The sequence below is a fragment of the Lates calcarifer genome, linkage group LG23, assembly GCF_001640805.2.
Source record: "Lates calcarifer isolate ASB-BC8 linkage group LG23, TLL_Latcal_v3, whole genome shotgun sequence".
In the NCBI taxonomy this organism is placed as follows: domain Eukaryota; kingdom Metazoa; phylum Chordata; class Actinopteri; family Centropomidae; genus Lates; species Lates calcarifer.
Window position 1 is genome coordinate 9,043,088 of NC_066855.1, and position 15,915 is coordinate 9,059,002.

Sequence of the window (15,915 nt, forward strand, 5' to 3'; positions counted from 1 at the left end):
TAACTACAGTTGTAGTCACTGTTACAATACAGAAGATGAAGGGAGCAGTCCTTTACCTTTTAAACAAACAAAACTAAAACAAAATAACTTCAAACTGGTTATTAATATATTTAGACTCTGCCCAAATATATCTCTTAGCAACTGACTTGTGTACAAAAACAGGTACATAGTCTTGAAATGTCTTCAAGGAAACCAAAAATAAGTCCAGATGCCTTCAACCTTAGCACTTAAGAATACCATGACCTGGATGACTAAGAACCTTCACAGATCTATTAACAGTTGTAATGACCTGCTGTGGCACAGACATGATTATTGTTAGATAGGGTTGGAATAAAACTTCATGGTTAAAGTCACAAAAAGATCATCTTCAAGGAAAGCTCACCTGAGGAAAATGAGGTTGATGGCAACTGAATAAATAGACCCTGTCAAAACTGCTCACATCCTGCAGATTATTTAGGCTATTAGGGGCATTGTCTCTGAAAAGTTTTTAAATTTTTTAAACATATATATTTTTTTATGTTTGGATTTCTTGGAAAAGAAATTCCATTCTTCCACATTGCACTGGGGTGGTAGCAGAAATGTCAGAACCAACCCTTTATAAGGCTATAACAAACAAACAGACATGGAGGAATGAAAAGAGAACCTCCTCGTCAAAGATAATAAGTTACAACCAAGAGAAGGTCAGGTATTCTCAGAAGACTGAGGCATGCACTGGTACATAAATTGAGTTGGTTTTGTTATTTTACTACATTTTGTAAGAAAACTACTGCATATTTTTTAAGTACTCAAGGCATTGATACTATATTACTTCTCGTTTTTGTTTCTGCTGAATCCAATCTGTTAATCTCCTTTATCCTCTATGCATGATAGAATGTTTGGTACATTTGTTATGAGGAAGCAATTGGATTTTACTCATCTGATACACCTGTAAACTGGTCAAACCACAGTTTCTTGGAAGGTGCCAGCTTCCACTATATAAAACCGTGCTGCAGTCTTGCGGTGTGGATGGATGGGTATATAACAGCAGCAGATGTGAGCAGGTAATTAATTTATTTTGTATAAGTGAAACATTTGCTGTGAAGCATAATGATAATATTTCATTTAAAAGTGGTGCTTATTTTCAACTGAATTTTGGTAGTAATTTTCAAATGACAATTTTAATTTTCTGGAGACAATAGTCTGAGTCTTATTCAGTAAATTAAACTGAATAAAGCAATCTTTCGATTTAACTGACTTATTCATCTGGCACTAACAAAATTTTATTTTTATTAGCATAGACACACCACACACACACCAATATAGGTTACATGGTATATAATAACATGCAAAAGAAATATTGTTTTTAAAAGCATCATGTCTTTTGGTGCAGATCGGGTTCAGGTATGGATGCAGGATATATTGCACATACCATATGCCAGTCGGACAAAACTGTATCCTTAGAGGGGTATGCGTTGTCTTATTTTTTTGTTTTGTTTTGTTTTTTCTATGGAATTTACTTCATTATATTTGATTGGCAGGTTTAAATTTTGAGCTTTGGAATATGGCATGTCAAATCATGTTGCCTGTGCTGCTTTTGGGATTGATAAGTAAGTATAAACCAAATTAAATCCAATTACCTTTATTTTTTGATGCATTTACATGAATTCACTAACTGACCTTTGTTTATTGATGTTAAACATTTCCAAATTGTGTCTAATTATATAAATGTGTTTGTTTTCATAGGTACAGTGACTACTCAGAGTACAGGTAAGTTGAAGCTTTGACGACATTTAGTCTTACTTGTACAATCGTGTCAAAATCAGTAGGTCAGAGCAGTTATTATGCCAGGATTTTACCTGTTACCACTGGATTACAAATAATACTATTGTTGGATGATTGCTTGTTAGCAGGAATAAGGAGCTTTGAACTGTAGTTTATGTAAAGTCAAATTTCAATACATTTGCTGTTGCTGTTATGGCATACTGACACACCATAAATTATACTTTGTTAAAACGAGTTCTTCAGGTGATGTTAAATTACACAGACCTTTATTGCGGCAATTACATTGACCTGTCTTTGAAGAAAAAGTGGGAGTGAAACAAAATTTAATTAACAATGTAGTTCCATGAAGTATTGCTGTAAGCCTGGAAAGTGAGCCAGGCTGCACAATGTCAGGACCTTGGAACTATTGATGTTAAAAGTCTAGTCTTGTTTTGTGTAATTATATTCATGTATTTGTTTTCATGGGTACAGTAACTCCTCAGCCTGGAGTTGAAGCTTTGATAACCTCTTAGTCTTACTTTGTTCATTCTTTTCACAGGTCATGTCAAAATCAGTAGCTAAGAGCAGTTATTGCGCCAGGATGTTACCTGTTACCACTAGATTTCAATTAATACCACTGTTGTATGATTGTTTTTTTGTGAGCAGGAATGAGGAGCTAGGAACTGCAGTCAAGTGAAATTTAATTTAATTTGTCCAATTTAAAGATGGACAAGCAATAAGAAAATGTGAAATAAATAAGCAAGTATAGTTATAATAAACTGACAGCACACAGTGTAAAGTGCTCGCAAATTCTGTCATTACACACAATATTTACACCCTTTGCCAGTTTTAAGTGCCACTTATTTCACTTTTTTATGGCAAAGGAAAAGTTGAGTGTTTGGAGTTTGTGAAGGTACCACACTTTGACACCAGAGGCAGCAGTTCACTTTGCTATAACTCAAACTTCTGGCTTTTTTAGTGTTTTACTCCCCCCTCTGGTTGCAAATGGGATGGTTTCCAAAGTGTTCTCTGCTGCACATTCACCACACCCAGCTGCGCTGTTAAATACACTCAGTCAAGACAAGTTCTTCTGGTGGTGTTAAATGTACTGACCCTTATTGTGGCAAACATTTAGACCTTTTTTTAAAAAAAAAAAAAAAAACAAGGAGAGAATTTCTTTAATAATGTCTTAGTTCCATGAAGTGTTCCTGTAAGCCACAAAAGTGAGCTAGGATGCACAAAATCAGGACCCCTGAATTAGCTTCTCTAAATTTAGTGCAGTCCTTTCTGTTTTTAGTGACATCTGTGCTTTCCCAGCTATGATATACCAAAATGTTTGCTGTGAAAAAGTTAATAATAAGTATGGTCATTCTATTTTTTCATTTTTTTTTTTTAATCCAACATATTTTATTCTTTCTAGGGCCCCTCTACCCAATTAATGGGATAGCAAGCTCTCAATCAGATGATGGAAGTTCACCCCAAATTTCCCTGAACCGACCTTTCGTGTTCTTCGGACAAACATACAACCAGATTTATGTATGTAAAATACTTTTAGCAGACTACAACAACCATATCTTCTGAAGGCTTTTTCTGCTGTTTTGTGGAGGAATCCCATTTTCATCCACTAATTTAAAAAAAAAAAAAAAAAAAAAAAAAAAAAAATATATATATATATATATATATATATATATATATATACACACACACACACACACACACACACACACACACACACACATACATACATACATATATATAATTGATATTTGACAACACGTAATTGTCATATATTTCAGTTGATACCTAGTAATTCTTTGTTAGTGAGAACTGGTTTATGTGTTTACAGGTGAACCACAATGGACACCTGACCTTTGACGCTGCATGGTCCAGTTTCTCACCTCAGATGTTTCCCATGCATGGATCCAGAGACATCATTGCTCCACTCTGGGTAGATCTGGACAACAGAGAAAATGGTCAGGTCTACTATAACCAATACAACAGTGCCAGTGTCCTCCAGCAAGCTACACAGGACATTAATTCCTATTTCCCCTGGACTGAACTTCAATGCCAACTGGGTCTTTGTTGCAACATGGTATGAGGTGGCCTACTATCCAACAACTGGCACCGTAAGTCAACTTGGTCTAAAAGAGGAATCTCCTGTTATGTGCATGCTTGTTTTACCTACTACTACTTATACTATAAAAACCACAAGTCATTTTTTTTCAGCGGACAACAGTCCAAGCAGTCTTGATCTCTGGTGGTCAGTACTCGTTTGTGCTGATGAACTATGGGGTAATAGCAGCAACATCTCGCCATATACAGGTTAGAGCCTACAAAGAAACTAAGTACAACACACAGTTTTTTAAGTTGCCATGCCGTACTTAAGTAATGGCAACATACAATACTCAAAAAACATACATTTCATTATAACCATTTGACATTTATTTGCAGGCTGGATATGACACAGTCCATTCTGCTCACCATTTCTCCATCCCTGGATCATTCTCTAGCAATTCATCAGGCCCTGACTCAAATTTCCGTCTGAGCAGCAATGTTAATGTAGCCGGTCGTTGGGCCTTCCGGGTAGACAGAGGATCAACAGGCTGCACTTTCAATGGTAACACCAGAACCAGAGGGTGATCACTACAGACACTTCTTTATAGTAATGTGAATATATGATCAATTAATAAGATAAAATAAGATAATGAGCCATTTTTTTTACATGCTCTACACAGCTGTCTATGTTGTGCACTGAACAGCTATTACATAGGAGTATTGTGATATAAAAGATAATCTAAGTAACATTAAAAACTTATCAACTTAAATTTATGATTCATCTTGGTATGCCAAAGAAGTAGTCAAAAGTCAAATGGTTAGGACATCTTGGTGTCCCTAAAAAATTAAGATGTTTACCATTACCATGCACAACCCTAATGGTTCAAATGGCTGGGAACCTTTCTTCCACTAATTTCTTGTAGTACTCTACTGTACTGTACTGTAAAAGTTGAAGAAAATGCCCCTGAGACTTAAAAAGTCAAATAGTTAAAATAATAATAGTGTTTATAAGAACACTAAAGAACCACTCTTTTTATTCTCTTCAAAAGGTGAACCTGTGCAGCTGGGAGACTCATTCTGGAGCGACAGTACCTGTGCACAGAAGTGCACCTGCACCTCATCAGGCCTGCAATGTGTCAGACAACCCTGCTCCTTTTCCCAAATCTGCCGGGAAAGTGCCTTTCAGTTCTCCTGCCAGACAGTGCAGAGACGCACCTGCACAATAAGCGGTGATCCACATTACTATACCTTCGATAACAACGTGTTTCACTTTCAAGGTACCTGCACTTATGTCCTCTCAGAACAATGTGGTCGTGGGCTGCCCTACTATAGAGTAGAGGGCAAGAATGAGCACCGGGGCAGCACACAAGTCTCTTGGACACGACTGGTCAAAGTGTTTGTCCACAATGAAACTATTGAGATGGTCAAAGGACATCGAGGTCAAGCTAAGGTTAGCAATAATCCACTTATTCGCTCACAATAAGTTTCTACCGCGTTTTCTTTTTATATTGTTCATATTTTTTACAATGGTGTATTTTTCTGCTTGTCTGATTACAGGTTAATGGAAACTTTGCAGCCACTCCTTTTTCCCTTAGCAATGGCACGGTCCAGGTTTATGACTCAGGTTTTTCTGTGGTTATCAGCACTAACTTTGGCTTGGAGGTATCCTATGATGCCTACCATTATGTCAGGATCAGTTTGCCCTACACTTACCTGAATGCAACATGCGGCCTGTGTGGAAACTTCAACAACCGCCCAGAGGATGACTTTATAACTCGCCAAGGCGAGCTTGTGAGCTCTGATGTGGTTTTTGCCAACAGTTGGCAAGCATCAGGGGACAATGAGGCTGGATGTGGAGTCCGATGTGGAGGCTTGGCATGCGCTGGCTGCACTCAACACCAGACAGCCTTGTACAGCAATACTGACCACTGTGGTATCCTCCAAAGCAGTTCTGGACCTTTTGCTGCTTGCCATGAACAACTTCCCCCACAGACCTTTGTGGAGAGCTGTGTGTATGATCTGTGTGTAGGAGGAGGATACCAGCCCATTCTGTGTCAAGCCCTAAATGTTTATGCAAGTCGTTGTCAGCAGAATGGTATCCAGCTGCCAAGCTGGAGGAGACAAGGCTTCTGTGGTATGTCTGTCAGTCATTCAACATTATTTCAAAATATAATTTCAAAATATCTATGATGTCAACATCAATTTTATCTTTTTGTCTAGAAATCCCCTGCCCAGCCAACAGCCATTTTGAGTCCCAAGGCACAGGATGTCCAGCTACCTGTGTCAATCCCAATTCCACCCACAACTGCCCTCTCCCTGCCCAGGAGAGTTGCATCTGCAATTCAGGCTACATCCTCAGTGGTGGGGTCTGCGTCCCTCATTCTGAGTGTGGTTGCAGCTTTGAGGGTCGCTACTACCGCTCTGGAGAAACTGTAATACTGGACGAGGACTGTGGGAGACGCTGTAGCTGCAGTTATGGCACCATGACCTGTCGCTCACATGGTTGTAGTCCACTTGAATCATGCAGGGTGGAGGATGGAGAAAGAAGGTGCAGACCTAACAGCTATGAAACATGCTGGATAAGGGGCCCAGGATCATATCAAACATTTGATGGAGTGACATACCAGTATCCTGGAGCATGTCGATTGACTCTTGCCAGAGTGATGGGATTGTCTCAACACCCCCACTTTGTGTTGACAGCAGAAAAAGTGCCCAGAGGCCAGCAGGGTTTTACCAGGCTGCTGAAGTTTGAGGCAGAGGGAACACAAGTCTCCATTGAGATGACAAGTAGCAGCAGAGTTCAGCGTAAGTGATTGGATATTTTTGAAAAACAGATTTTAATATGATATGTCCATCATTTTAAAGTGTCTAATGCTGTCTTTTGTCATAATATCTTAATATCTTAAGATAATGTATTTTTTCTCTTAATGATTAATAGCACATACCTTTGTTGAAATCTTTTAACCACAAAGAATGAATCTGAATGTCCCTTCAGGTTGATGGTCAGCTGATCCGACTACCATTCAGCTTAGCATCCAACCGAATCCAAATCTATCACAGCAGCATTCACAGCATCATCCTTCGCACCTCCTTTGGTGTGACTGTGCAGACAGTCTGGCCTCACTTTGTGCGTGTCACTGCACCTGGTATCTACAATGGTTCACTGGGTGGACTCTGTGGTAACTACAATGGTCACTCACATGATGACTTCCGCACACCCAATGGCGTTCTGGTCAACAGCTCTCAGGTCTTTGGGGACAGCTGGCGAGATGGCTCCCTTGCTGCTCACTGCGTGGAGAGAGTTAATCACAATCCACCAGCAAATTATAACTCTAGTGAGTACTGTGGCATTATTAGCTCACCACATGGACCATTTACCCAGTGCTGGCCCATGGTAGACCCACAGGAGCAGGTGGATGCATGTGTGGAGATCATCAGAGTCTCTAGAGATCCAAGATCAACGCTATGTGAGGTCCTACGAGATTATGCACTAATGTGTCAACAGAGTGGCATAACCCTGGGACACTGGAGGAATGCAGCTGGCTGTGGTAGGTACCTTCCTTCCTTTTGGACCAAGTTTGGATATGACTTAGAAATCTGTACTAACCTATTTGTATCAACCTGTTTGTTCTTCTCTAGTGCAAACCTGCCCTCAAAACAGTCATTATGAACTCTGTGGCACAACTTGTCCCTCTGCTTGCCCCAGCCTCTCTTTCCCTTTCACCTGTGACACTGTGTGTCAGGATGGGTGCCAATGTGATGATGGTTTTGTCCTCAATGGCAATCAGTGTGTGCCACCAACATCCTTGTGGATGCTATCACAGCGGACGCTATCGGCAAGGTGGTGAACAGTTCTGGGATGGTGAGGAATGTCAGAGCTTCTGTTCCTGTAATGGTACAACTGGGATAGTCCACTGTACACCCAACTCCTGTGGTCCCCAGGAGTCCTGCCGTGTGGTGGGGGGTGATTTTGGCTGCCATCCCAACCCTCATGGCACCTGCTCTGCCTCTGGAGACCCCCACTACCTCACATTTGATGGCAAGGCTTATGACTTCCAGGGAACCTGCCGCTATGTTCTAGCGACCCTTTGCAATGACACAGATGGGCTCCACCAATTTTCAGTGGAAGCCAAGAATGAGCCATGGAATGGGTTTCCAGTTTCAATCACAGCTGAAGTCTTTGTCAATGTGTGGGGCTACCAAGTGCGTGTGTCCAGAGAGAGCAGAGGTATGGCAGAGGTGAGTTGAACCATTTCTGAAGCATTAGTGATGTTTTTCAAGAGGAGATATCATTTCCTTAACCCCAAGATAGTGGGCTCTATTATGGCTAACAGGTAAGACAAAACTGCAGTTACAAATATAATATCAGTCATTACAAAATGTTCTTGTTCTTCCAATTTTGCTTTTCCAATGGTGTAGGTAAATGGAATAAGTAAAAATTTACCAGTTCTCTTGAATGGAAATATATCTATCTTTGCAAGTGGATCTCGCACATTTATCAGTGCTGATTTTGGCCTCAGCGTCACGTACGATGGATGGAGTACAGTGTCCATCTCTGTGCCACCGAATTACAGGTATCTACCATTCAGCCACAGCTCACATTTGAGCGCTTTGATGTTCTAATTACTCACTTTATTAAACAGAATTACCAATGACCTCCGCACTCAGAAACTCTGCTTTCCAAGTTCTTACTAGGATGAGAAGGACTAATTTCACCTTAACGGAGTGCTCTGTTGTAGAGTATGAACATTTTGATCATTTCTTTTTCATGGGTGCATTTGTCTCAATTTGTTTTACTGTTTACATTCATACTTAGTATCTTAGTCTTAGTATCAGTTAGTAAGCACTTGTAAATCACTTTAAACTGCACTAACCTGAGTGCTATACAACTAAAGTTTTGATTGATTGATTGACTGACTGACTGAACCTGATTAATGGTGCTGAAATTTTCTCTAATCATTATCATCTTTACAGAGGACAAACATGTGGACTTTGTGGAAACTTCAATGGAAATCAAGGTGATGACTTCCGCATCCCATCTGGAACGATAGTCACCTCCCCAGATTTGTTTGGGAGAGCTTGGAAGGTTCCAGGCAACTACACCTGCAGTGATGGGTGTGGTTCCTCCTGTCCACGGTGTACCAATGAGCAACCTGCTAGAGCTCAGTGTGAAGTGATTCAAGCAGCCGACGGCCCCCTCAGCTTCTGCCATGAGGAGGTGGACCCAGCACCATATTTCAGCGACTGTGTGTTTGATGTCTGTGTGTCGGGAAATCAGGGCCATGATCTTCTGTGCAGGGCCATTGAGGTGTATGTCAGTGCCTGTCAGTCAGCTAATGTCCGAATCTACCCTTGGAGACAGAACACCACCTGCAGTAAGTCAACCAGTCAATGCATCTACATACAGGCTTAGTTATCTGACTGAAGTCATTCATTCGTAACCAGCTGGCATCCATCATTTCTCTCTTATTAAGGAGTTGACTGTCCAGCCAACAGCCATTATGAGCTGTGTGGTACCGACTGTGGCCACACCTGTGCCAGCAGCATTGATGCCACCTGTGAGCAGGTTTGCTCAGAGGGATGTTTCTGTGATGATGGGTTCCTCAGGAGTGGGACAACATGTGTCCCAGTGGAAAGCTGTGGTTGCCTATATGATGGCTCCTACTATAATGTAAGTCATACAACCGTAAATGACAAAAAAAACAAAATATGCATGAAAATTCATCTTCATGCAGAGTTTGAATTATTATGTAAAGATTTCGGCCATTAAGCAGCTCTCTTGTAGAGAATCCTGATGTCCCCTGCCTGTGTCTATCATCCATCAACATCTGTATGTTTAACAAACTGTCTACATAATCTCAGATCTTGATGGCATGCTCTCTTTGTTAACTGTTACTCTGTTGTACCAATATAGCATATATAAAGTATATGAACATGTTGCATGAGTTTACAAAGAAAATTGGCAGTAACATTTAATGCAAGGGAGACAAGGAAACAGGAAACACGTTTCACAGGTTTTGCTTTTGTATTGCTCCAGTCCACTTCAAAAGTCAATTTTGTTTGACTATTGAATTTCAACATTTTAGCAAAGCTGCAACTAACAGAACTGAATGACAACTTGGCAAGAGAGACAGATGACTCTGGTTCCAAGAAATGGAGCTATGTAACTATCATCTTACAGTCATTACGTGCACACGTATCAGATGACTACATATACATGGTACACAATATGGAACACTAATGATTTTGTTATGCCATTCCCTCTTCCTCTCAGCAGCCTTTTTGTGTGATTAGTGTGACACATGCTCTATTTCATAATTTTATGCATCTCTTTTGTTGCAGGCTGGTGAGTCCTTTTGGACAGAAGGTTGCTCCCACCGATGTGAGTGCCATGCTCCCAATGACCTGCGCTGCTCTGCTGCATCTTGCACGCCAACACAAGAGTGCACCATCAGAAATGGCCAGCTGGGCTGTTTCGATGCAATGTCTACTTGCACTGTGTGGGGGGATCCACACTACATCACCTTTGATGGGGCAGTGGCTCATTTCCAGGGCACATGCACTTACATCATCACTGAGAGTGTGAGCCACGGCACAAATGAAACCCAGTTTCGGGTAGTAGCCACCAATAATCACCGTGGAAACAACCGTGTGTCATTTGTATCAGCAGTGGATGTATACCTCTCAAATCAACTAGAGAGTGAATACATCAGGATTGGACCAAACAGAAGAGTAAAGGTAAAATCTTAATTACTTTCAAGATGAAGATGTCTATATATGAGGTGCCTCCTCACTTTTTGTTCACCCCCCATTAATTTCTCATCCTTCCAGGTAAATGAAAGTGAGATATCTCTTCCTGCCACTGTGGGAACTTTGGGTCAGGTGGTAAGGCAGGGAGGCTACATAGTGGTTGATGCCTCGGACCTGGTCGTCCAGTTTGATGGCAGGAGTACCCTACTGGTCAGAATCGGTCAAAATCGTCAAAACAGAGTCACTGGGATGTGTGGAAACTCCAACAGAAATCCTGCAGATGACAAAGTCTTGCCCAATGGCACATTGGCACAGAATGACAATGAGTTTGGACACAGCTGGAAGGCACCCACAAGCCAACCAGGGTAAGTTGTTGTGGAACGAACTTATGTTAGCTGTTTCACCATCAAAATATTATTATCATAGTCTTCCGCACCACACATTTTAAAAACAAATTTGAAAGCCACCCTTTGTACTTCCTCAAGATTTTAGGCACCAGTGCAATACATTTGTAGTTATCCATGTCCAAACAAAAAACTGTGGTCAAGTAAAAAAAAAAAATCTAAGTTGCTCCAAGTGGTAAACATATCATGTCTTTTTTAGATGTGGATCCACCGATGACAGGAGTGGTGGTGGATTGAGTGACTGTACCTTCAGGGAAGAATACACCGAGCTCTGCAGTGTCATCACCAACACCACCGGCCCATTCAGTGCCTGTCACCTGCACTCCTGACCCCCAGCCATTTTTCAGTTCCTGCGTCTATGATCTTTGCCTCTACACTCCAGCCAATGGCATGCTATGTTCTGCCATCTCAGCCTATGAGAGAACCTGCTCAGTTTTGGGGTTGGACATCCCAGAGTGGCGCTCTGGTTTGCAGTGTGGTATGTTTGCACTTGATTAATGGGCAAATAATAGTTTACAAAAATTATTGCATTCTGTAGAGTGTTAAAGAAGCTTACCATTTTTCATATATAAATAGGTATTTTCTGTTACTTGCTCTATTTCATTTTGATCACATCTTGTCTTATCCTTTCTCTACTATTTCTATAGCTGAAACAGACCCATGTGAACATCTGAACTGCACAGAGTATGAGTGGTGTGGTGAGAAGGACGGTGTGTATGGATGTTTCTGTGATGAGCACCACCATCGACCCAACAATGAAAGCTATGGTGAGGGCAAATCCTTCTGGTTTGGTTATGTGTACAATAAGTAACAGGCATTACTTGCGTATTTGAGTCTCACTGTGTTGGTATTGGTCAGTTAATTGAGCCACTCACCATGACAAAACAACAGACAAAACCTAATATCTAAGAAATATTGCTAAAATAAAGTGGTCAAATATAAGCCTGTAGGATTGTTACAACATCACAAGTAACATCTCACTTCTTGACTCCATTCTCTCTGGGTTTATCATTATCAACACCTTTCAAACTACACATAGTCATTTGATCTATTGTTAACTCAAAAATAATAGTGCAGCTTTAAATTATTAGATTAACTATACCAAAACAACAGAAGCAAATTTCTATCTATCTTTCACAGACTCGTCCATCACTTGTGCCAGTAGTACAGGCACCATGTCTGTGTCACGCTGCCAGCTGTTTGAAGCTGGCTTCCACTCAAGCGCACTCCATCTCCGAGACGACTCCTGTACAGGGACTATCCAGGACGGACGACTGGTGTTCCACTTCAACAATGATGACCAGCTGTGTGGGACAGTTCTCAGGGTACAGTCCATACACTACAGTGTTATCAGTGCAGATGGCCTAAGACTTTCAATGTTGTAATTATAATCAACATATACCATTTTGTCATTTCAATTTTAAGAGCAATGGAACCCATTTCATCTATGAGAACACCATCCAGGGCAATGTGGACCCTCATGAAGGTCTAATTAGCCGCCAAAGGAACATCCATCTGCGTTTCTGCTGTGAATACCTTCTAACCCAGGCCCTGTCTATGGCTGTGGGCATCAACCCTGTGGAGAGGTGACAATACCATCTCCTATATATGATTTATTCAATCAGTTTCTTTTTATATTGCGCATTTGCCCATAGTTTCCTGTCACATCTTATGTAATGCTTATAGGGTTTCATCTGTTATCTGTTCTGATGCAATGATATTAAACAGAGCTACATCTGCACCTCAAACCTTTTTTGAATTTCTATTTTCTCAAACAGTGCTGGGAAGTCAGGGAAGTCTGTCCCTGTTCTGTACGTCTTTGTCTAGCACATTTAATTCACTGCACAACTGTATAATTTTGATTAATGAATAGCTTTTACACTTGGAAGTTACCATAAACCTGTTTATGAATTGCTCCTTCTGAAGTGTAGTAAAATTATGTGATGTTTTTTCATAGCATTGTGAGGAAGAAGCTTCCATCTGGCCATGGACAGTATCATATGAGAATGATCCCCTACCAGGATGCCAGCTTCCGCTTCCCACTGACCAGTCACAGCAACATAGAAATGGAGATAGATCAGAGGCTGTATGTTGAGGTGCGGACAGAAGGAGTTGATGGACGGCAGATATCCACCATTCTTGATTCTTGTTGGGCCACGCCAGTCAACTATGCCAACTACCCTGTCCGCTGGGATCTCATTAATAACGAGTAAAGGAGCTATTAAAACTTCACCGTGTCTTAACATGCTGATTTCTTACTCCTGATTGCCAAAGTCTGAAAAAAGAACTGCCACTAAAATACTCTTCTTTACTTGCACTGGCAATCTCTTTTACATAATAACCATGTTACTTTACCTCATAATCTTCCTAGGAACAATAACCTCTGTCACTTTCCCTGTCCTCCAGGTGTCCTAATCCAGCAGACGGTACAGTAGAGTTGGTTCAGAATGGTGTCTCCACTGTGGCCAGATTCTCCTTCAGGATGTTCACCTTTACCAACTTTACATCCATCTTCCTGCACTGTCAGGTCCACCTGTGTCTTTTGAGCCACAACAACTGTGCAGCTGTATGTGCCATTGTATTTACAAGAAAGTGTATTTGTAGAGCGATTAGATAGATTATCAACAGGTGAATCAGCAGAAGCCACTAATGTTGTTTTCCTGCAGCACTGCTACCCGGGTTACCACAGGCGAACTGAGAGGGATGTATCCTACCATGACATGACATCCATCTCATTAGGACCACTACACCTGATGCGGAGAAATAGCGGTAGTAAAAGTCTCTTATCTTTTCATAACATTTGTACTTTTGTAGAAGACATAGAGCTTGATCACTTCAACTTGTGCAAACTGTGGTTCTTCTCTTGCAGACACAATATTGAGATCAAGTGGTGCTCCAGGCCAGTTGACCTCACTGGTGACCCTGCTTATCAGTTGGCTGGCTGCCAAAACTCTGGTCTAGAGATCAGAGATGATCTGTATCGTAAAGTTAATCAAGATACTGCATACATTTTTTATTGTATTTCTATTTGCAAGAGCTTGTCCATGTAATTTGCATATGTAGTAAGTAAGCAAAGTAATTTTGCTTTATAGTAGTAGGGGGACCCAGCGCCCAGCATGTTAAAGTTGAAACCTCTTGTCCTTTGTGTGTGGACATTCTCAGTCATCCAGGTCATGGTCGTCCAAGAAGGGTTGAATCAAGGGCAACTGGACTTGGTTGTAGATACTTGAAGACATGTCACCCCTCATCCAAGTTCTGACTGACTGACTTGAGTCCCAGGTACTTAACCTCTGAGGAGTCACTTTCACCACCCACTGGAACATAAGAACCCTGTACCACCGAGCTGATGATGTGCCAACGTGCCGAGTGCCCAGACACCTGAAGGATGCACTTGAAGCTTAACTTCTTCCATGTAGCAGATGGCCATAATGGGGAAATACTTGTAAGAGCTCCAACAGCTATTGTTACAACAGCCAGGAGCGCTGACTGACCAAGTGACATCAACAGCCTTCATAACCCCACAGAGGTTAAAATACCTGGGACTCCCAACCAGCCAGTCAGAACTGAAGAAGCCTCTTGGATGAGATGTGAAACGTCTTCAAGCATCTACAACCAAGTCCAGTTGCCCTTGATTCAACCCTTCTTGGATGACCATGACCTGGACGACTGAGAATCTCCACACAAAAAGGACAAGAGGTTTCAACTTCAGCATGCTGGACATGGATATTCTTATCCTTTGTTGCATTCATTTATATCATAAAATCTCAGTCCTCTATGAAGTAATCACATAAAATGAAGGTTAAAAGTAATCATGTGTAATAAAGGTTACAAATAAGCATATCTAATGAAGGTTAAAAGTAAAAATGAAGTTATTTTATTTAGGGAGTATGTATCCATTTGCTGCCTAGGAACACTGGCACTCAATCCCAATCCAGCAGACATTAAAGCGGATCAGGAGATACCTTTCTATTGTACATAGTGGGGGGTTCTGTGGTTTCTGACAGCTTGGTAAATTTCTTCTTCTAACATTCACTTTTTCAGAAAATACAATCACATTAACACATGCAGTTAAAAACTTCAGGTAACAATGGAGAGGGAAGAAAGTTGAGAAAATTCTGCCAGCATCTAACACTAGATTAAATCATATATCATATAAAATTCAATCATATCATAATTAAACCATATCCTTTTCACTCTCACTCTAATTCTCACTTTCTTTCATCATTACTTGAAATTAAATAAATTACTACTTAAATGTAAATAAACTTTAAAAAATCACAGCAATAACAATGCCTATCTCCCTAATTTCTAATCACCAGCAAAATGATCAAGAATAAGTAGAGTAGAGTGTGTGTGTGTGTGTGTAGTGAGGACTGCACACACACACACATACACACCCTGAGTTAATAGTGATTATTGCTTACGGGAACAGCAGTGTTCTAGACATAATGACCATGTTCTTTCTCTGAGTGTTTCAGGAAATAAATGGTGTCTTTGAAAACAAGACAAGGCTTGACTTTTGCTAACACTGTTAAAACTATAAAGTCTTTGATCTAACTGAGTCCTGTTCTTCCTGCATGATAAAATACTCTTTGTAGCTGGCAATCCAGGTCAAATACAACTTTAACAGCCTCATGAGAGGAAATTTGATTTGCTTCCAGAGTTCACTACCATCATTTACAATCACATCAAACATCTTAGAAAAACCTGTTTAGGTGGCTAAAAACTAAACAACAATGACAAAGACAACCATAAAAGCTATAAAACATTCAAGGTAATAACAAAAAAGAATGTGGTAGACGTGACATACTAAAAATGAGCTATCAGTGATCAAGTATCATATTGTACCATAACAGTGTGTGAGTTATATTATCAAATATCAGCAATCCTAATAAAAACAAAAAAATCTTGTTTGCCAGTTAAACAAGGCTGTTAAGCCTGCTCTCACATGCCACTTAAAGGCTTC

General features: G+C 40.6%; 1 protein-coding gene across 1 annotated transcript; it reads left to right on the top strand.

Annotated features, from left to right (window-relative positions):
- Positions 1-941: 941 nt before the first annotated feature.
- Positions 942-15,510, top strand: LOC127139171 (alpha-tectorin-like). Its single transcript, XM_051066167.1, is given in 28 exon segments — positions 942-1,040; positions 1,518-1,586; positions 1,723-1,746; positions 3,161-3,276; positions 3,587-3,787; positions 3,789-3,866; positions 3,967-4,062; positions 4,192-4,357; positions 4,845-5,245; positions 5,353-5,929; positions 6,016-6,593; positions 6,791-7,343; positions 7,435-7,601; positions 7,603-8,034; positions 8,215-8,369; positions 8,770-9,170; positions 9,270-9,466; positions 10,138-10,533; positions 10,627-10,910; positions 11,149-11,272; positions 11,274-11,427; positions 11,597-11,716; positions 12,090-12,274; positions 12,375-12,535; positions 12,907-13,158; positions 13,356-13,515; positions 13,616-13,718; positions 13,819-15,510. Coding segments are annotated over 27 exon segments (6,219 nt in total). The 5' UTR covers positions 942-1,040; positions 1,518-1,540; the 3' UTR covers positions 13,911-15,510.
- The last annotated feature ends 405 nt before the right edge of the window (positions 15,511-15,915 follow it).